Consider the following 21,498-nt stretch of genomic DNA (forward strand, 5'->3'; position numbering starts at 1 on the left):
GCGCCAGCATTAAAGTCTTTATAGAGAAAAGCAGCTTCACTTTAATGTCAGTGCAGATGCGAAATTGGTGGGATGCAGGCTTGACGGCACGCACGTACTGCACACGCGCTACAGTCTGTACTCTGTGCATGCGCGCTCCTTTCGACTTCTAGAGCCTGTGCACATATTTGCAGACACGGGTCGATGATGAACTTTACATCACATGATTCCTTACAACAAGCAGGACTTGTGCCTTAATTAAAAAAGTTAAAAAGCTTTGAAACTGTGATGTTTCTGGAACAAGTTAACTTTCTGCCACTTGGAAAATGTTTGCTATCTTGCTGAGAGAGCAGCTTAGCGTGAAGGCTGGAAGCAGTGGGGGAAACGACTGTAATGGTCTGTCCAAAGTTCAAAAAGCTCCCACCTGCCGGCACCTCTAGCACTCACTAATTAATGACAAGCTGCGGTTTCACAGGCGGATTATGTGCAGGGAAATTTCTGGGCGTGTCCTGACGGCTTTCTTTCCTTACCTACGATTTGTTTAATCCTTAAATATATATACCATGAGACAATATTACACCCTGTCTAATTAAATCATGTAATTCAATTAAGCTCTCAGCTTCCTTGTTTTCTTCAAAGTGTTTTTTTTTCATTAATGTCCTGTAGTAGAAATTTCATAAATGACAAAAAGCTTTGTTCATTTTTCCATTTTTTTCTCCAATAAAAAGTAAATCTGTGCTGACTAATTTTGGATTGTAGATCCCAGTCCATACAGTGTTACAGACCTTATATGAGAGAGACATGCCACTCAAAGAGTGCTGAATACAATGATGCTACCACTCCCTCCAAAGAGCCAATCACCTTTATCAGGAAACAAATGAACCAATCATGTTAATTCACTGACCCCAGCTAATAGTCGAGGATCAGTTTCTGTGTGGTAGCAGGAATGTCTACATGTTGCAAAGTCGTAGTTTTTCTTGGCGTACTGTAAACATTAAGTGTGTCGAAGTGTGTGTAGTACAACAAAATCTAAAAATGAAAAGTTTCACTTTAATTGAATTCATTTGAGGACATATTCGGGATTGTTTGCTAGTTTTTGTTCAGTTTAACTTGAAATAAAAGTCGATTGTAATGTGTTGGCAACGCCTCTTCTGATTCATCTCGATTTGGTCTGAATCTTTTTAAGACGAAGTAACTTCCCAGCTGCGTTAATAAGACAGGTGCTGATTGGTGAAACTTGCTTCCAAAAGGATTTTGTTACAACAGCATATGACGGAGTAGGCTGCCTGTAGAAACAAATGATCAAAACAGACTTCAACTTTATTTGGTATTGTTATTTTAAATTATGTTTGCAAGCAGAATGATATTGATACGTGGCTTAACCTGCCTCGTATTGGTGCTGGATTGCTGGTTAGAGAAAAGCAATGCATTTAAGGTTTAATCTGCTCATAAACAGAAATGTAAGGATTAATTGTTTATTGAGTTACATGCTCATCAAGTGATTTCGTGATGAATAACACCAACTGGATTTTTGTCACAGTGGGGTTGCCAGGCAACGAGCAATGTGCAAACACAGGTGTAATTCATTAAAAAAAAAGTGATAAATGGCTGAATTTCATTTGGCTGCTTTAGTTTTAATAGTACTTTTACTGTAGGCTCAATAACACACTGCCATCGCTTATAGTGAGACCTGAGAAAAGTGCAATCATTGCAAATGCTCTTAGTAACACCTGTGCTTTAGCGGTGCTCATCTATGGAAACAGCATGCAGCTCCCTACCACAAATCATATATGCAAGCTGAAGGGAAATTTTCTGTGTCGCACTTAACCTCTTAACATTCATAGAGTCACCTGTGACCTGTTTCGGGTTAGGCTGCGCTTTACCCTCATCCTGGACAAGCACAGTTTAGGAAACTGGAACATAAACATAGAAGCATTTTGACCTCAGAGATAACAGCGTTGATAAAAAATGGGTGAATGTTAACCTAACACTTCACCGTCCCACACAAAAGTGGTTGATATGGTTCATATAGACCATATCTTGTGCATCTGACTGTTTTAGGTCAATAAGCCTGTATAACTGCGTAATAAAACAGGGAGAGGCATGACTTTTACTTCAATGGCCACTGGGACATAAAACACCATTCAAATGTGATGAAAACAGACAAAGCAGATAAAAAAAAGTTTGGTAAATAGTCTCAAAATAAGGTGTTAAAAAACTCCCTGCATGTTCTACTTTTACTATACACAAGATTACAGCTAAATTTATGGCTCAATCCACGGTGCTAACATTATTCGATGCCTCTGGCCCATCCCACCAACAACAATGACTGAACTTCATTAATGGCTGCAGAAGACTTAGTTATAGAGGTTATTTAATACACTGTTTTTAGCCACATGGATACTAGAAACCGCACTGCACATCCACCATAATCAAAGCCTAAACAGTTAAATAATGAACTCAGCATGGCTAAATTAAGGTTTTCTAAGTAAAAACAGTCCATTGAGTCTTCAAGCTTACAGAAGTAAGCAAACTTCCAAAATGTGCACACATTTGGTTTAATACACCAATTTAAATTAAGGACTTTTTTAAACAGTTGTGAAAATGAACTGTGCGTCCATCTCTGCAAAAACTGGGAAGCATGATTTGGGCTTATCCAGGTAACTTCAAAATGTAACTCGGGGTTTTCAGTATTAAAAAAGTGGTTCAGTTGCTACTGGGGGACATCGTCATGGTAACTTCTGCTGCTGATATGACCTGTTCTGGAGTGGGTTATAAGATAAGATAACCTTTATTAGTCCCACACGTGGGAAATTTGTTTTGTCACAGCAGGAAGTGGACAGTGCAAAAGTTATGAGGCAAAAATTAGAATACAATAAGAATAAATACAGTACACAACTGTACAGAATAGAATAAAATAAAATACTATATACAGTAGAATAAAATAAAATAAATATACAATAAGATAAAAATAGAATACAAATACAAATACTATATACAACTGAGTAAAAATACAACGATGTTCAAGATTATAAATCAAGAGGTATAAAATCACCACCTACAAAGTAATGTCACCATTCTTGGACTCTGTGGAAGGATAACATGAGGGTCTGCAGTTTTTTAACAGTGTCTAAAGTCTTTGTTTCTCTGATAAAATTCAATAAGAATTCGAAGATTCTTAGATGAAACAATTGTATTTTCCTACACTGAATTTGTTTTTATATTTAGTCTTTCGGCTACTCTCAGAGCCTTAAACTGCACCAGGGCTGCAGCAGAAAAAATACACACTAAAACTATCTCATGCACATCTCAATATTACTTTGGTGGAATAACACAGATTGTCCTGTGCCCTAATGACCGAGCATTCATTACCGACTAAAGCAGTTAAAACACTCGCACGTGCATACAGCACTATTTAAGTCTCGTCTACAGTTCAGTGCTTCTCCTGCTGCAGACACTCATGCTCATGCTGATTTGCCTTCAACTACCGCGACGGTTTCAATCTGCACTGTGTGTTTAACGTCTTCAGATTTTTGTATTATTATATTTTTATCTTTTGTAAAACCAGGCGCTCTGCTGCCAGTTCACGCATCCATGTTTGTGATTGGTCAGATGCTACTAATGGCACTCTTTCATGTGAACGTGCTCGAAGCTAGGTTGATAATTGAGTCAATAAGCACTGTCACTAGTGTGACCGCTTAGCCTGATTGCCAATGTTAGTGTAAGTGAAGCCAGATAACAGAAAGATATCCTACGTATGTTAACAGGGCCCAGACTGACTGACATGATTCCTGGTTTGGCTGTTTTGAAGCTGATGATTGGCTCTTTGGTGCTCCTTTGTTGGAAATACAACTTACATATGCTTGTGTTTCTTCTTTTTCCTTTCTTTCTTAGCCAGCTGTGCATAAGTGTGTGATTAGCGTATATTGATCACTGGCTCTGTGGACAACATGCAGGGATAATGAGCTTTTTGAGCTTCTTTAGTTCAATTAGCAGGGAGACACACACACAAACACAGACAGGTAGTATCTAGAGGGTTTCCCCCAATTGCCCCTACCTCAACCTTATTGACACAGACATGAGAGAAAATACGTGTCACTTACCACGCGGTTGTAATGAGTATGTGCGTGTGTGCACATGTGTCTGCGTGTGATGTAATGCCTTAGCCTTGGGGGTCTCTCCCTGTCAGAGTGATGCCTTCTTGCAATCAGTCTCCAGGGAAACAGGCAATAGACAGAAGCGATGTCACCCTTCCAGGGTAAACACACACACACGCACCATACGCATACACTCGAATGCACATCGGCATACACCATTACGGCCATACACACTCAATTAAATCCAGACAAAGGGAGATGTGGACACACACACATTAGCAGGTGCATCCATGGGTACTAACGTGACAGAGCTAAATACATAAAGACACACACTCCATATGTGTGTGTGTACACAGAGGAGACCCTGTGACGTGAATGTTTACCATCAGAGCACACAAGTTTTAACATAACCATGTAAGTACCAGCACTTCCACATACAGCCAGAGGTTGCTTAGCCTTGTTATGCTCAAACAAGCATATTTGTACCTGTTAGTTGTAGGACCTCTGGGATCTACAGTCGCTTAGAAGTCTGTGATCTAGAAGATGAAGGCAGTGTGGACTGAAGGAAAAGGGAGAAGGTTGAGAAGGAGAGTAGGTGCAGTTGCACAAAAATGCAGAGATGGCTGATAGCTTCTTTAGAGAATATGGTGGGAGTTTAATTCCCTGATCGACCTCATGTACTGTCTCTAAAGCAGCGTGCAGCCACTGTAAGTGGACCAACAGAGAAAATGTGCAGAAAGGTCTACCAGTAAATGTCAGAGATAGCAGAGCGAGGGCAGAACGGGAGGGATGGTGGTCCTGCGGAGGGACTGAGGAAGAGGTTTTAAGGCTGCTGAGAAGGCAATGACTCTCGTGGGGGGATGGAGGCATATTTAAGACTCGCCAACGGAGGGACTTTCTCTGACAGTGAAAGGAAGGAAGGAATCGAGGAAGCAAAGGGGAAATAGGAGGCAGCATTGCTGATGCTTGTGTTGAGAAGCAGACAGAGGGTACATACTCACACTTGATACCCTCACACATGCCAAATGCACACATTGATAGTGTGACAGGTGAAGTCAACAACTGCAGGGCATCGCCTCAGAATAGCAGCGTTGCAAGCCTGAAATGTGGCTTGGAGCTTGGCCCCGAGGAGCTATGTGAGCCTCTGTGAAAGATCTATTGATCTGACTGTGACAGCCCACATGCTAAGGTCCCAAGTGTCCAAGGGCCCCAGTTATTCTCAGACAGAGACACGTGTCAGACCAGGACCCCCTGTTCCTCATCAAAATAATAATAGAAGCATATAGAAGGCTGTCCTCACACTGCTGTTAACATTTTGACATGTCACGATCCTGGGTGTGTGGCAGTGACACTGATCATGAGGAGAGGTCACAGAACATGCAGAGTTAAAAATGCATGACAACAAATTAAAGGCTCAGGTTTTTTCTTTGAAGCCTTTTGGGCAAAAAGTCACCATGAGCCAAAAATTAAATTATTTCACATTCATGAATTATTTCATCATTTAATATTCTCTCTACATAATCTATCTAGGCTCAACAACCGTGCCTGAATATTTACAATGCAGGAATTTACAGCTGTGCCTTAGAGCGCTGAAGGCTGTACAAGATAATAATTTTTATCTGCAATCAAACTTTGTCCTACAGAAGTGGCCTTCATCATGGACTTGAACTTAACTTAAATTGCAAAGGCTGATAACTGAAGATAGAGGCTGCACAGCAATGAATGGAAAAGTCTTAGATGTGTGCTGATAGGGTTTGTGCTGTTTCTGCACAGGAATATAGCTTACTCACAATACCCACAGTCACGAAACACTGTGTCCTCCTCAGTTAACCTCTCTCCATTTACCCTTCCAACACACAGAAACATGCACGCTCCACACAATCCAGCCAACTCTGTTTGGTTCCATTCTTATTCTTCATCTCTATTTTTGGGAGAAAAGCTAGAGCAGCTGGACCTTCAGAAAAAAAGTGCAGAAGCTTAGGTAGAGCTACACAGACTGATCAGTATACAGTGACATTTGCTTTGTAGCCATTGTCAAAGAAGGGAGACCTAAAGGAGCCATTAAGAGGCTATATTTATACACGTGCATTATATATTTTCAATCTATGACGAATGATCTTAACCGATCGTATTTCAACACGAGCTCTCAAGGATGGCTTCTCTGAAAGGCAGCATCCATTTTCAATAAAGCAGTTTGCACAGCATGTGTATGCGGAGGTGCACGGTGCATGTGCGTGGGTGTGATTATCAATAATCAATGGAAGAAATCACTCAAACCTCGCCCCCTAGACTCGTTTAAAGCAGCGCGCGAACCTCTCCTCCTTCCACCCATTCATCTTCCCAGCACGATTGTTCTTTCATCCTCGGGATCTCAATCCATTTTTTTTTCCACAACAGCCAGCAGGCTTCTATCCACCTCAATTATCTAAGTGAGGGTTTTAGCTGTCTGATGGGACTCCAGTGTCTGTTGGAGTCAAACCAAATACGCAGCCATAAAGAAGACAGAAAATTTTACAGTCTCCATTTAAGATGAATTTTGATGCACACTTAACTCTCTGGATTCTCTCTTTAGAAATGCAAGATGCTGAAGACAGACCGCGATGTTTTGCTACATTTCATATACGATTTGTTTTCCCCCCAATATGCCCTGATGATCAGAAATTAATTAATATGGTGAGAGTGCTGACAAACACTTTGATTACCCTGCTCGAATTCACTCATTCCATTGATTCGTATTGATAGATAACGCAGCCTGTTTGAGATGAGGGCTAAATTGATTGTAGCTTAAGAACCTAAATCAGGCTTTTCATTATCGCCTTTTTCCTTTTTTTCTCTCCTTCCACAGACTTTCATTCTCACCCAGCCGCTTCTCTCTTCCGATCACACTCCCCCAGTTTGACGCCCACTGGAAGAGCAGCGGAGCAGAGGGAGAGAGATAGTGAAGGAGGAAAAAAAAAAAGAAAGAAAGAAAGGAATGAAGAAAACAGGACAAAGAGACAGGCGTGGAGTTGAAATAGAAAAGGCCCAGGCAGAAAAAGAGGGCATAAGTCTCTGCCATCTCCTTCAGGGGAAAAAAGAAAGAAAAGGCAGACAGAAGAGAATAAAAGAGAAGAGGAGGGATTGAAAGGGAATTAGAGACCGTGCACTTTCATTAATAAAAAAAAGGACCTCTAAAGCAGTGATTTTTGTAAAGTAGAAGAAAAGACACAGCAGGGAGATTTTTCTAGCAACGGCATTAACAGAAAGAGTCCGGAGATCGCAGACTGCAAACAGAAACACAGGAGGAGGGTGAGAAAGATGGGGAAACACACCCAGTTGGGCTATTCTAACAAGCTACCTGTTAATCTGTGCACTCAGCTGATCTCACAGATTATTTCACATCATTGGCGATCCATGTATGACAAGCTGCATAAGCAGAAGTCATGTTTCCACCTTATGAACTAAAGAAAGCAAAGCCTGTGTCATATCTCTGACCAAAAAAGGGAGGCTAGAATGAGGACAAAAGTGTCTCACAGCAAGGTGAGCACAACATGGTCCGAGGCTTCCTGACACACACGCGCACACACAAAATAAACAGAGAACAGCAGCCAGGGGCCTATTCAGCTTATTACACCCCCCATTACACAAACAAATGAGATCCTGGCCTCCTTCTGATAATCTGCCCCCTCCATGTCCTTAGCATCCTTGCATTACATCACCCAAAAGCAGTAACTGTCAAGCTTGGTCATTGCAATAGTTGTTGCAATCATGAATTCAGTGACTAAAAGGTTCATCTGCACTGCCTAAACCGGGTAAAAAATGGGGTGTCCTAGTGACTTGGAGGGTCAGTAATTGTACTACCTAATGTTCAAATCTGCCTGATGACCTTTGGGACATGTAATCTTCTTTCTTTCTTTATCCCCTACATTTCCTGTCAGTGTTTATGGGCTGCTTGTAAAATAAAAAAATAAAAAAAGCAAAAGGCAAAAAAGCCCAAATAAGACAAAGTTAACCCAGGAGATTCTAGATAAGCACCAGAGATATAACCATGACATACATGACAGCCGTCAGTCATTATGCAAATGCACTGTTTATAAGGTTGGGGAAACCTGTAGTCAGCTCAGACTGAAGAAGTCACTTGGATGAGTGACAAAAGGTTTCTCCCACTGAAAACGCCACGTCCAGATGAACAGAATCAACTTTTTGGGAAACGACAGCCTTGTTTCATAATTGTTACGCATATGCAATGCAGCTACATTAACGTGACACTGTGGTAATTTTGTGTCATACCTCTAAAAGCCTGGGGGGATTGATGACAGACAAATTAAAACAAAACAACAGCCAAAACTAAAGCAGCAGAGGCAAAGATATTGTGAGTATCAGTCCTTAGCTAAAGACACTGGCTCCTACAATTCCCACAGGGGAACTTCATAATGTCTTTCTCTAGACCCCTCTGCCTGATAAATTCACAGGCTTGTCCACACTCCAAGTTTCTAACGCATGCTTTCTTGTATTAATTTTCAAGTGTGAGCTGAGGTAACCCTCTTCACTGTGCTATGTCATCATCAGGCTTATTTTCTAAGACATGGCTGGAGTGCAGCTTGGTTTCCCAAAAGACAACGACTGCGCTCAGTTATCAGCGACTAGATGACTTCTGGGCAGTATTTTCTGAGGGAGAGCTGTCAGTTTATGTTTCTAATTTTGTGGTCTGCCTCCTTAAGATTTCAACTCAGGAAATAATTAATTTTATTGATGGTTAGAACATTTCAACACATGGCCCAGCCCCAGCACTAAGCACAAGTGATCTTTTTATTGGTGTGTCTTTTTAAGTGTCACTCATTTGTGTCCCTCACCTTCGTGTACACGCCCCACGACAGCTCTGTCTCAATCACCATGACTACGATGCCAAACATTCCAAAGATCAGGGCGTAGTCGCTCAGCCGCTTCCTCTTCTCGAACAGCGCCCTGCGGTGCCCCAGTTTATACCCAATGTTTTGGTTCTTTCGTTTGGGAGCCTTGGAGGTGCTGCCCCTGGCCCCGGTACCCACTGCCCCAACTCCTCCCTGCCTGCTGCCCCTCCCTGACTGCGAACGCCTGCTCTCCACTAGTGCGTGGTTCTGGTGGTAGATGGACATCTGGTTGGATGTGGAGTCGGTGATGTCATAACCTCCTCTGAGGTACGGGGAATCTTCTTTGGATGAAATCACAATCTCTGGCGGGCTCTGAATTGGGGGTTGGTTGGTGGAGGACTGGGTCACCGAACAGGTAGGGGGGGCTTCTCGCTGCCGGTCATGCCCCCCAGCAGCAGTTGCGCCAGCAACAGCTGAAACGGCGCCCTCTTTGGTTTCGCTGCTGCTGTCTGACTCGATTAGGTTTCTCCGGGATGCGCTGAGGCGGCTCAGGGGCTTCATGACGCCACCTGTGTACTTACAGGAACTCATGGCAATCTCCGTGAAGGGGTTACTGTCCCTACGGTGAACCAGAGGGCTGGCCTGTCTGTGTTTGCACCCCCTCTCCCTGTCCCTGTCACGCTCTCTGTCCCTCTCCCGCTCCATGGATGGCGAATGGGACGAGTAAAAAAGGGCATTGTAGACTGGGGAGTTGTCCCCACTCAGGCTGTGCTGTGAGCCCAGACAGGAAGAGAGTGGGGTGCTGGTGGGGTGCAGGGCATTGGGGATGGGTGGAGGCAAAGGCTGAGCTCCAGCGGAGGAAAGTGGTAACTTCGGGAGAGATGCTGGGGGCAAGTTGGGCGTGGCGGGCGAGGGGGATGAGGTGCTGCCGTTTAGACGGTCGAGGCTTGATCCTCCCATGTGGTTGGAGTGGTTTGATCCTGGCTGGGCGCCAGCAGTGGACGGATGGGATATACTGCCCAGGGGAAGGAGGAATCGCTGGTCCTCATCCTCGCTCCCTCCTAGCAGAGCCAAGCTCAGAGAAGGGGGAGGCTCCATGATCACAGCTGTGGCCGCACACCTGTCTAGGAAGAGAAAAGAGAGGAAATATAAAGTGGCCCGCGGAGAAAACGATAGAGAATACAGGTTCCTTATCGTAATGTGGTAATGAAGGACATACAGAAAAAACAAAGGAAGGAGCAGGAAAACATTGTGATGGATGGTTAAAACAAATGAGGGAGAAGACTGAACTCCAAAAGCTGAGGATGTGTGACAAAGAGGGAACACAGAGTGAAGACAAGTGGTCATAATTGGGGAATATGTTATTCCTTGAGTCACATTTGAGTCAGTTGCCCAGTCAGCCTCTCTCAGCGCTTCCCCTCTCGGTTTCCCAGTGTCTTCTTGTTCTCTCACATCCCACAGTGCTTCCAGCAATCTATTCCATAAATGTCATCTGTGTTGTTAGCCAGGAGGATGGTGCAAATCCTCTGGCTTTACACTATGAAAATGAGATCAGCCTCAGAGACTAAAGGATAATAATTCCAGATCAGAGCAGAAGTGCGAAAGCCTCAGTTAACCATAAGTTGGCTTGCGTTTTAGTATCCTCTGATTGATCCAAAACAACAGCCTACTTTCAGTATGATATAACCAGACACCTTCACGACCACCCATCTCCTCCTTGACTGTTTCCCATATACCTACCTCCGACCTCTTCTGCCTCGGTCCCTTTTCCCCCAGGTTAGTTGTGTCGAATCACGGACTGGATGAAAGCAGACCACAGCACTTTTTCTTTTTCATGTTGTCACGGCCATCCCATCATCTTTTCGCTTCGTCTCCCTTCATATAGGTCCTCCACAGGTCTTATCTCTCGAAAATGCGCGTCGCTTCCCCGCTGATGATGGCTCCGTCTTCCGCTCACCTGATAAGATCAGTTTGTCTCTCTCCCAGTCATCGGTGATGTATTGATCGTTCCCATTTTGATCCTGTCAGTGGCAATCGGCAGTGGATGAAGCGGAATAATCCATGGTGACTCGGATAAATCGGTCAACCTGTGGCTGCACGTAAGCAGCATGAAACAGGAGGTGGTGGGGGGGAAAGACGACGGCGTGGATGTGAAGTAAGAGTCCCCAGATGAGCTGTAAAGTCTGCGATTTAATATGTGACTCCACCGACAAACACTCAATCTACGGCTCTCCGTCTCTCCGACTCTGTCTCTCACTCTCTCCTCCAACTTCTCTCCCTCTTTTCTCCGCCTCCAGACCTGCCGCTCACTCCCATTGGACGGAGTCGGAAAGGCGAAATAACAGGTGGCAGGATTTTTAAGATGTGGCCACCAAACGGTTGTCTAGATTTATTGTACCGGGTTATTTCGGGGTTATTATTAAAACCAGTGATCCGTGTGGCATTCGTAGCTGCTGCCTCTGTAATAAAGACTATATGAGCCATTTGTTGTTGTTTTTTTTCTTTATGGCACCTGTTGGAACACGGCACTGAAGGATGCTGGGACCGCCAACTCCACGTCAGAAAAACACGCAGAGAAACATTTCCAGAACAAACACACGTGTAAGTCAAAACTGAAGTGGAGGGGAGACACATGCCTAAGACAAATATAGATGTTAATGCGGGTCTATAAAAGCAATCCTGCAACATCGCTTATGCAATATATGTTTGAAATCATTTCATCAAATTTTGATTGATTATAAGGTGAAACGAATTACTTTCAGAAAACCAGTTTAGATAATGCCGATACATTTAATCTGAGACCATTGGCTGGTATGTTGTCCTTGTCTTGTCCTTGTCTTCCGGGCAAGGACAGAGAGACTCAAGAGGAGCTTCTATCCCCAAGCCATCCGTGCCCTAAACACACACACCCGCCCGCTCACATCATCTATAATTGACTGAGTCAGGACTCTTCCAGACACTAAACCAAGGCACAATGTACATTTCAATTCCTTTAATTTTAAATATGTTTATATTGTCTATCCTGTAAAATAGTCAGATGTCTATTCATATTAATGTACAGAATTCTCCTGCTTGCTGCTACTACTGCACATTCACCCAATGTATATATATATATATATATATATATAATGTTTTTCCTCTACACCCCCCCCCCCCCCCCCCCCCCCAATTTTTTTGCACATGTCGAGGAGCGTGTCAGGCTACATTTCACTGTGTGTTATACTTGTATAACTATGCATGTGACAAATAAAGAACCTTGAACCTTGAGCAGTGTTGGTCAAGTTACTTGAAAAAAGTAATCAGTAACTAATTACTGATTACTTCCCCAAAAAAGTAATCCCGTTACTTTGCTGATTACTTATTTTCAAAAGTAATTAATTACTTAGTTACTTAGTTACTTTTTAAAAACACGATTTACAACCTGAATAGGTGATAAAGTGATAGATCTTTCAGCCTAATTCTACTTTTTCTGCATAATCCATCATGCAAAATGTAATCAAATGGAAAAGTCTATTTTTAAAACTTGTTTTATTAGTTTTAACCTTATAACTTTATGCATCAAGCAAAAATTTAATTATATGCAACATTCTCAGATTGGAAGAAATTTGTTTAACATTTAAACCTATTTTCTGCACATTCCAGCACATAAAATAATTTTTTTTATGTGTTTACACTCAGTCTTTCAAATAGATGCAAGTAAAACACAGCAGAAAATAAATAAAATCAAAGACTAGCGGTCCTTTTGCTCTATTTTCACCTGTAAAGCAGGAGTAGGGGAGGCGGAGGTTTACCCTGGTGCAGGTGTGCCGCAGCGGTCAGTGGAAGAATCCGCGAGTTTCTCTGTGAATTTCCCATTACCTCATAGCGTACTCAGCGCTTGCTTGGAAGTTTAGGGGTTTATTTTCGCTGCAAAAAGAAGTTTTCTTCTCATGCACAACGGACACTAATGTTTTTGTCACCTTTTATGGAATCAAACTCAAAGTAAGGTCAGTACTTCCACGCTTTAAACGCTGCACGCTCATACTCTCTCCCGTACTGGATATATTATCCATTGTTGATCTGCACACAGCTGTTGCCACGAACGTAGCACTCGCTTATGTCACTGTCATGAGACATTCTCGCAAAAAAAATCACGGTTTTAGTAACGCAGTAACGCAGCGTTCCTACGGGACAGTAACGGTAATCTAATTACCGTTTTTGCAATAGTAATCCCTTACTTTACTCGTTACTTGAAAAAAGTTACAAGTAACGCGTTACTGCCCATCTCTGGTCTTGAGCCACCTTTCAGAGGGGTTCAGAGACTTACATGGAAATACACTATATAAGGTAAAAATATCGTTTTTCAATTCTAATGAGGTTGAAATGGATTTAGTATGACCACCTTTATTCATTAGCACAGCCTGAACTCTCTTAGGGAAACTTTCTTGTAGTTGTCTTTAAGTAGTCTCCAAAACAGTTCTCCAGGCTTCTTGAAGGACAGTCAACGCTCGCTTTTTTCTTTCATATTGGCTGAGTTTTCTTCTCTTCTCTGTCAAGATGATCTCACATTGCCTCAATAATGTTGAGGTACGATTAAGAGTTCTCCTTTGTGTGTTTTTCTATCTGGGCTTTTACTGCACTGGCAGTGTGTTTGGGATCATTCTCATGCTGCAGAATGAAGCTGCTGCCAATCAGATGCTTTCCAGGTGGCACTGCATGGTGGATCAAAATCTGATGGTACTTTTCTGCATTCATAATTCCAACAGTTTCAACAAGATCTCCAACACCACTGGCTAAAATGCAGCCTCGAACCACAACAGAGCCTCCACTGTGATGAACAGATGGCTGAACACACACTGGTGTACCTCTCTCCTGACCTCCTCTGGACATATTGACAATAATGTAAACCAAAAATGTTGCATTTGAATTCAGCACTCCATCCTGTTGATTGAAGTTCCTGTAATTTGCCATACCTCAGCCTTTCCCCTGTTGCCCTTCTGTAAGAACGGCTTCTTGACAGCCACCCTTCCATTTAGACCATCTCTGATGAGGCTTCAGTGAATGGTAGATGCATCGACTGAAGGGAGAGCTGGATCTCTCTGGTCCTGTGTCAGATCTTTGAGGGATTTTTTATTATTGCTTAAGGAAACGACTTTCAGGTACTTTTCATCTGGTGTAGATAGCTTTTTAAAGGCTGCCACTTTGCTCAGAATTATAAGGACACACTGCACATCAAGCTAAAATAGGACAACTTTTCAGCCCACAGCCCTTTGGGAAAAATGTTGGCTAAGTTGTGTGTTGTCTGTGTAGACGCAACACTGCTTCATCCCTTGAACTAGGTGATTTTTTTCAAACAAACAAACAAAAAATGTTCGGCTATAAGGATGGGACTGGAAAAAATGAAAAAGTAGCCAATGTCCAAAGAGAACTATTGATCGAGACCACTTAAAAAAATGTGAGGTTCTGGTGCCTTGAAAGCAAGATACGAAGAATGAAGGGTTGCTCAAGACTTTTGCACAGTACTGTATGTATATTTTGTGACAACTGTGAGAGAATAGTTTCCTTAGATATAACTTCTTACTGTGAATATTTTCCAAGTTACAGTCCCAAAAGTGCACACATTAGAGGTAAGTTGAAATTTGGCACTTTCTGTGAGCCTTATTTTTTCCAGCATTATGATGCGTCATAACTTCTTAAGTGCGGAGGAGAGCCACATGAAAATTGTAGAGCTGAAAAACACATTTAGGTTCTGTTAAAAACTGTGACCAAATCACTCTTACTCCAACTCCAAGTGTTACAATCTAAAGCCAAAACCTGGTTTTATTTTTTTCCCAGAGCATCTTTTTTCTCTGACAAACTTTGAGTGTCAGGATCATGAGGATATATCAGAAGAAAACTTGAAAAAGTGTAGTTTGTGTAACCACGTGGGATGGTCAAAACAAGTTGTGATTCCTTCTGTGTCAAAATATTTTTTAATGCAGATTTTTTTTTTAACACGCAGAAATTTGTGGTCTGGTTGAGAATCTTTTGAATTCTCCTCCTGTAGTCCTCTCGTTAAGTTGTTGTCCTCTCATTTTGTGCTGCTGTGCCGCTTCTATTGTCAGACTCCGTAAAGCTGTGATGATCTGCAGTCTTGGCATCCAGCACTTTTCTTTTATAAAGCACCAGGAAAATGTTTCATCTTCAAGAAATCTAGATGGATATATTTTTTCTCAAATGTATCCTCTTGCAAGGTACCATGCATAGTCATGGATGATAGCCACATATTGACCAGGGTTAAGTATAACACGAGTATCACTACTTGTGTTATTGCAATGATATTCCTGCTGGGCAATGGGTTTTAGATTGTTACATGACATCACTGACATATTAAAGTTATTCTACAGGAAAATAATTTTAGAAATCTATAAGATCTGCAATATATAAGAGACTACTTATACTAGATTTTCCACTGGGATTCTCTGATTTGATTCCTATAGACTTATCAGGTTATAATCCCAATTCAGCCAAGTGTATATCCTCAGGTATAATCTTATATAATTAGACTATTCTACCTGGCCTAATCGGTTTAACATTAGGCTGTGGCTTTCTGGGTACGGTATAATCTGATGAGAGCAGACACAGAACTGTGTGGGAGTGGATTAGACCGTTTCCTTATGACAGGTCAGCCTATCCTGCCATTATGCAACATGACAGACATCAATAAAGCAAATCATAGCATGTGAAGGATGAGTCCAAGTATTTATACAGCAGCAGCCATACACCAACACCTCGCTCACTGTGCGCTCACTGTGAAAGAAAGACCGTAGTCCTTCAGTGATACAGAAAATGATGGTGACCTTATACATCTAAGTTTGAATCTTCTCTCGGTACGCCTCTGTATTTGTATATCTTGTCCAGTCTGAATGCTCTAAATGTGATATTTTATTCATGATTTTCATTGCCATGACTTGTACCAGTGTCTTTTTCTGTGGGTAACGGTTGGAAAGTGGCTGGTTCAACACATTATTTGTAAGGGTTTGTTGCATGCTCCTCTACAAATAATATCTATTTGATTATTTATGGGGTTGCTGCAGCCTAAGAGTGAGAGTTAGTTAGATCAACAAGGGGAAAAAAAGGATATGTGGGTTTTAGTGTAGAAAGCGAGTTTTATGATTAAGCTTCAAGTTTCAAATGAGGAATGCAAAGCTGCAAAAATGTTTCTATTAAAAATTTCGACAAATCTTTTTTAATATAATTCACGTCTTTTATGTCTTTCATCAAACGCTTTTCAGTTCCAGCTCCATCCTTTATAGCAACTATTTGAACTATTCCTTCAGATGTCATGTTGCATAAAAATTGTTCTTGACGAGAACATTTTTACAATTCCTCAAAATTTAACAGATCTATTTTTTTTTTTCAAACAACCGTATTATATTTAGAAATAGGCGATTAAAATGACACAATAGACGGTGCGAAGGCTGATTGTGAAGGAGCGTTAACCGGCAAAGTCGGTCTGTTTCTCTCTTATGTGTTGTTTCATCTCATCTGCTGAAATAAAACCCTTAAGTACATTATGTAAAACAGCATTAATCCCACCTGAACCTGAATGTTCTGGCATGATTTTTTCAAACAGGTGTTTGGTCAGCAGAACACAGACGAGAAAGTTGGAAAACAAAAAAGAGAAAGAGAAAGAGGGGGAGTCTGACAAACGCAACACAACACAGTGAAGCTTGGTAAATGGAAAAAGGAGTGTCAGAGGCCCGGAGGGAGATTAGAACTGAGAGGAAATGGGAAGAGTGGCCGGCCACAATGTATACCCTTCACAAGTCTTAATATTGTGCGCAGCGGTTAGGGGGCAGGAGGAAAAGATGGAGAGTGGGGAGTCACGAGAAAGAGAAATGATGGGCCCTTTGAATGAAAAGGTTAGTCCACAGTCTTGCCCTGCAGCATGTGTCATATGTATGGTGTGAGAAATATGTAAAAGAGAAAGTGAATAATAGAATACAAAGAGAAATAATAAAGTGGGTTGACAGTTGCTATGCCAACGCTGTAGCGTACAGATGAGTTCTCACTCTGCCAATCCATCTTTCTTCCTGGTCTCCCTCTGAGTTTAAAGCCACATAAAAGCCCGACTACAGGAAATGATACTGTATAAATCACATAAAACTTCTAAATGACACAACAAGCAGGTGGGTGGAAGAGGAAATGGAAGATGGGAGTAATGTGCAATCGGACGGAGGAGAAAGCGATGTGGAGGAAATGTGAGAATTTGGACGAGGAAGCTCATGAGTGAAAAGAGAGAGGGGCTGATTAGATTCTAACTGAAAGGACAGCTGACCCTCTGCCCCTCCACACACACACAAAGCAGCAATCACACATGCATTTCCTCCTTTCATATTTCTCACAAACCTACTCATATTTGTTTTACACATTTTATTTCCTGTTGCTGAAATATACAGGTCCATTCATTCAGAAAACACTGGTTTGCTGTTCCCTTTACATCTTCTGGCTGTTAAGTCTCCCTTTCAACAACAAGAGGGGTGGAAGAAGTACTCCATTCAAGTCCTGTACTTAGAAGGGATAGCTAGATGAGAGTGAGAAGATCGATACCACTCTCATGTCTCTCCAGTAAATATGAAATTGCTTGTGCTTGCATGGCACAAAGACTGGAAACAGGGGAAATAGTGAGGCTGGCCTTGCTTAAAGAAGCAAAATCAGCTTACCAGTACTGCATAAAAAGCTGAAATGTATTGCACGTTGTGGTTTTATGTGACCGCCACTAGAACTATTTCTTGGGCAGGTGTAGCCTTGTAGCTTCCTGCAGTGTAGTCATTACAGGAAGTGAACGGGGAGGCACATATAGCTGAGGCCATCTTGAACAAGATGTGACACAGTGAACCATTAGGGTTGTGGGAAGTGGTTTTTTTCACCAGATGGGGTAACGTACATTCATGTTTACTACAGACATGTGAGTGGAAGTGGTCTTCTCATTTAACTCTCAGCACAATTGATACGTAGAGACTATTTAGATAAAAAACTATATGAATGGGGAGATTGTTAATGTAAGCACTCTGATTCAGTGAGTCTAATACATAATGCACAGTATTTATCTAAAGGTTACAAACATTACCAGGATTTCCATATGCTGCTGATCACTGAAGCAGGAACCTCTAGATATGAAAAGAAAATGAAGCCAATACAAAGTGGTAAAAACTGCAGATCCTCAAATGAGGCTAAATCTGAAAGTCACCATGTTAAAACGCCCAGTTTTTACATGTTTACCGCATGGTACAAAAGGGTTTTGGTGCCCGTCCCCTGAGGAAACAATAACACAAACAAAGTATGTGTGCTAATTTGGGTGCACGTCTCACTACGGCCAAAAACCAACGTCCCAACATTTACTGTTAATAAATTTAGGGCCGTTACTATTTACTGGTGTAGTAGAACAAGGGAGTAACAGTTGACAGACTTATAGCCACAAACATAAAGGCTCAACTCATCTCAGTGACAGCAACATATAAAGAGGACACACAATGGGCTGTAGGACCCAGAAAATTCCCTCCTAAACTAATGAAATAACAAAACTGGATTATCAAATAAAGCCACAAAAAACTGACTACCTTTCAGGCTCAATCCTGAAAGGAAATAAAAAACTAAATACTTATGAAAAACCCCCCAATGATCTGAGGAAGCTGGAGAGCTGCACGGTCTGGTCACAAGCTTTTTCCAGTCTGGGGCTGTGCAATCAGCTGAGAAAGAGAAAGGAGAGAAAAGAAGGAAAGAGGACACAAACACAAGAGAACATAACCGATTTAAAGGAAAGGAGAATCCATAATTTTAACATTCAGTTTAACCATGCATGTTGAAAACTTGTGCCTCCTTTCCTTCGACACTGCAGTTCTACCCCCTTGTTCTGCTGTACCTCCTGGTATTTTTAGGTACTTAAAAATTACATCTGAAACTTAAAGAATTATATAGCAAATATTTGGAAACTATATCCCAAGTCACAGATTGTATTAAGAGGTGCTACCTTCACTTTCTGTTAACATTTCTGTGACTAAGCCGGAAGAAATAAATGCTCACTTGTCCAGCTGGTTTAATTCAAAATGCAAAGTACAGATTTACAGGCAATTTGGCAGGCAAGAGAAAAGAATTAGGAATTGAGAACACAGCATGAGCGTGTGAGAGAATCTGGCAGAAAACAATAGCAAGATGGCAGGTATAAATACAACATGGCTGATTGAGAAATTGGGAATAAGTGACGTGGGTGTGTGTCAGGTGACTGGGAACAGAAGGAAGGCGCTGGAGAGCTAGTGGGTGGATAGGGTAAAGGAAGGAGTGGAAGAATAAAAACAAAAGCAGGGCAAAGATAAGGACTGCGACAGTTCTGCATTTTGAAAGGTGGGCTTTATTGCTTAGACATTAAATTTTCATTGGTGATAAGAAACACACATTTATTATATCTGAATTTTCCCTCTTTAATCAAAAGTAGCACACTGAAAACTTCAATCACAAGTAAAAGTTCTGCTGTAAAAGGTTTTGCTTGAGAAACCATATAAAGATATTAAATATATATAAACAGAAAAGTGTATTTACTGCATAAAAAATCATTATACCAAATGCCTCTATAATATGCATTTTTTATGACTGAATCAGTCTTGTGCTTGCATCGATGTATAGCCATCATTTTAATGGCATAGCTAGGGGAAGAAAGCAATTCAAGGAGTTCATACACCAATGGGCAGTTTAATGAATTACAACTCATCATATTTTTAAATATTTACAGATATTTGTGTGTAATGAGTTTTTCCGCTGTCACACAAAAACAGAGCAGACCTGCTAAAACATTTTAAAGAAATGTTGTGGAGTGCAAGTAGGAAAGGAAGGAGGGAATGAAGGAGGAGGTATAAATTGTGTAACATGTAAATAGAAACAGAATGCAATGATGTGAAAATCTCACAAACCCAAAGAAAACATATCAAATGTTTGAACCGAGATACTTTAATCGTTAATGAAAAAACATTATATCATTTTTAATTTTGATGACTAGAAACCACTGAGTGAGAACACAGTTCGCTGTACCAGCCACAAATGCACATCAAAGCTCTGTCAACAAAACAAGAAGCCGCGTGAACGTGAACCACAAACACTCGTCTGGTCCCAAGCTCATTTAAAATGGACGGAGGCAAAGTGGAAAGCTGTCGTGTGGTCAGAAAATTAAAATTTTAGATTCCTTTTAGAAAATATGAATGCGGTGTCCTCTGAACTAAAGAGAAGAGGGACCATCCAGCAGCACTCAGTTCAAAAGGCTGCATATTGCTGGTATGGGGGTGCATTAGTGCCTATGGAACTGGGAGCTTGGATCATAGCGCTCATCCCAGCAAATCAGTAATAAACTGCACACTGCATACACCAATTTAAAACGTTTGGCATGTCATGAAACAAACAAACAAAAAAAACAAAAAAAACACACAACAAAAATTGCTGAGAATCCTAAATTCCTCTTCCAAAAAATCCAGCACCTGGTGTCCTCAGTTCCCAGATGTTTACTGATGTTGTTTGGAGAAGAGGGGATGCTACATAGTGGTAAACATGGCCCTGTCGCAAATTTTTTGAGATGTATTGCTGCCGTCACATTCAAAATGAGCTAAGATATAGTAAAATCTCAGATTAAACACTTGACACATTTCCTATCTTCTTTTGTTAATAAAATATGGGTTTATGAGATTTGAAAATCGTTGCCTTCTGGGTTTTTTGTGTTTTGTTTTTTTTTTTACACGCAGTGTGACAGCTTTTTGGACTTGGGGTTGCAAAATACACAAGTAAAGCTAAGAAAAAAATGGAACAAAGGAAATGTTCTGCAAACATTTCCTTTTCTGAAAGATAAACCCACTCTGGCCAAACTACAAAGCCACTGAATGACAGGAAATGGAGAAGCCGATTTTTCTCTCTGTCCAAATAATGAACCTGTTGTTGACTGCATTTATGATAGATGTCAGGGAAGTGATGAGTAAGTGCATTGCATAGCTGCATGACTCTTCTTAATAGACCACTGGGCTGGCCTCACTCTATCAGACATGCTCTAATCGTTGCCCTACACCGACTCCACTGTATCCTAATGGCTCAGATTGCACTATAGAGCCCTAGAAGCTGTGTAGTCTAACCCGCAGCCTAGAAACGATGGATGTATGCAGATGGATTTCTGCAGAGCAAACAGCTCCCTGAACCTGCTGCCTGAGACAGACTAATCAAATCCAGAGAATGGGAGACTGCAGGGGGTAAAAGATACAGGGAGGGAGAGGCGTAAAGAGAGGGGGAGTGAATGGTGGAGCTTGAAAGCCGCGGGTAATGCGTCCGCGCTCTCCTGTTCAAGAGGCGGGCAATCAGAGCTGAACATCTTGCCTCCAAACAACTGTGCCCTTTTAATGAAAGGACTGACACACATTCAGACACACAAACATATGTAAACACAGCATATTTGCGCAGCTTTATCAGAATCTGCGTCTGTCAGAAACTGTATCATACGCCAAGCAAAATATTAGTCACCACTCCATCTTTTCTAAAATGTATATAGAAAAGGGCATCATCACCCCCTGACTGAAGAGCCGGTTGGTTAAGTGCGCCGCTCACAA

General features: G+C 41.6%; 1 protein-coding gene across 1 annotated transcript in view; it reads right to left on the reverse strand.

The window, feature by feature from the left end:
• The window catches only part of kcnn3 (potassium intermediate/small conductance calcium-activated channel, subfamily N, member 3), a 61,623-nt gene extending 50,485 nt beyond the window's left edge, over positions 1-11,138 (reverse strand). The window contains exons 1-2 of the mRNA XM_086311710.1: positions 10,646-11,138; positions 8,909-10,029 (exon numbers count right to left, since the gene is read on the reverse strand). Of these exons, the coding sequence (XP_086167836.1) occupies positions 8,909-10,003 (1,095 nt within the window). The 5' untranslated portion in view covers positions 10,004-10,029; positions 10,646-11,138. The remainder of the gene's footprint in view (positions 1-8,908; positions 10,030-10,645) is intronic.
• Positions 11,139-21,498: the final 10,360 nt, after the last annotated feature.

Source organism: Aulonocara sp. 'chitande type north' Nkhata Bay, linkage group LG11 (assembly GCF_057382095.1).
Source record: "Aulonocara sp. 'chitande type north' Nkhata Bay isolate Kocher_YH1m ecotype deep benthic linkage group LG11, A_spYH_male_GT1.1, whole genome shotgun sequence".
NCBI lineage: Eukaryota > Metazoa > Chordata > Actinopteri > Cichliformes > Cichlidae > Aulonocara > Aulonocara sp. 'chitande type north' Nkhata Bay.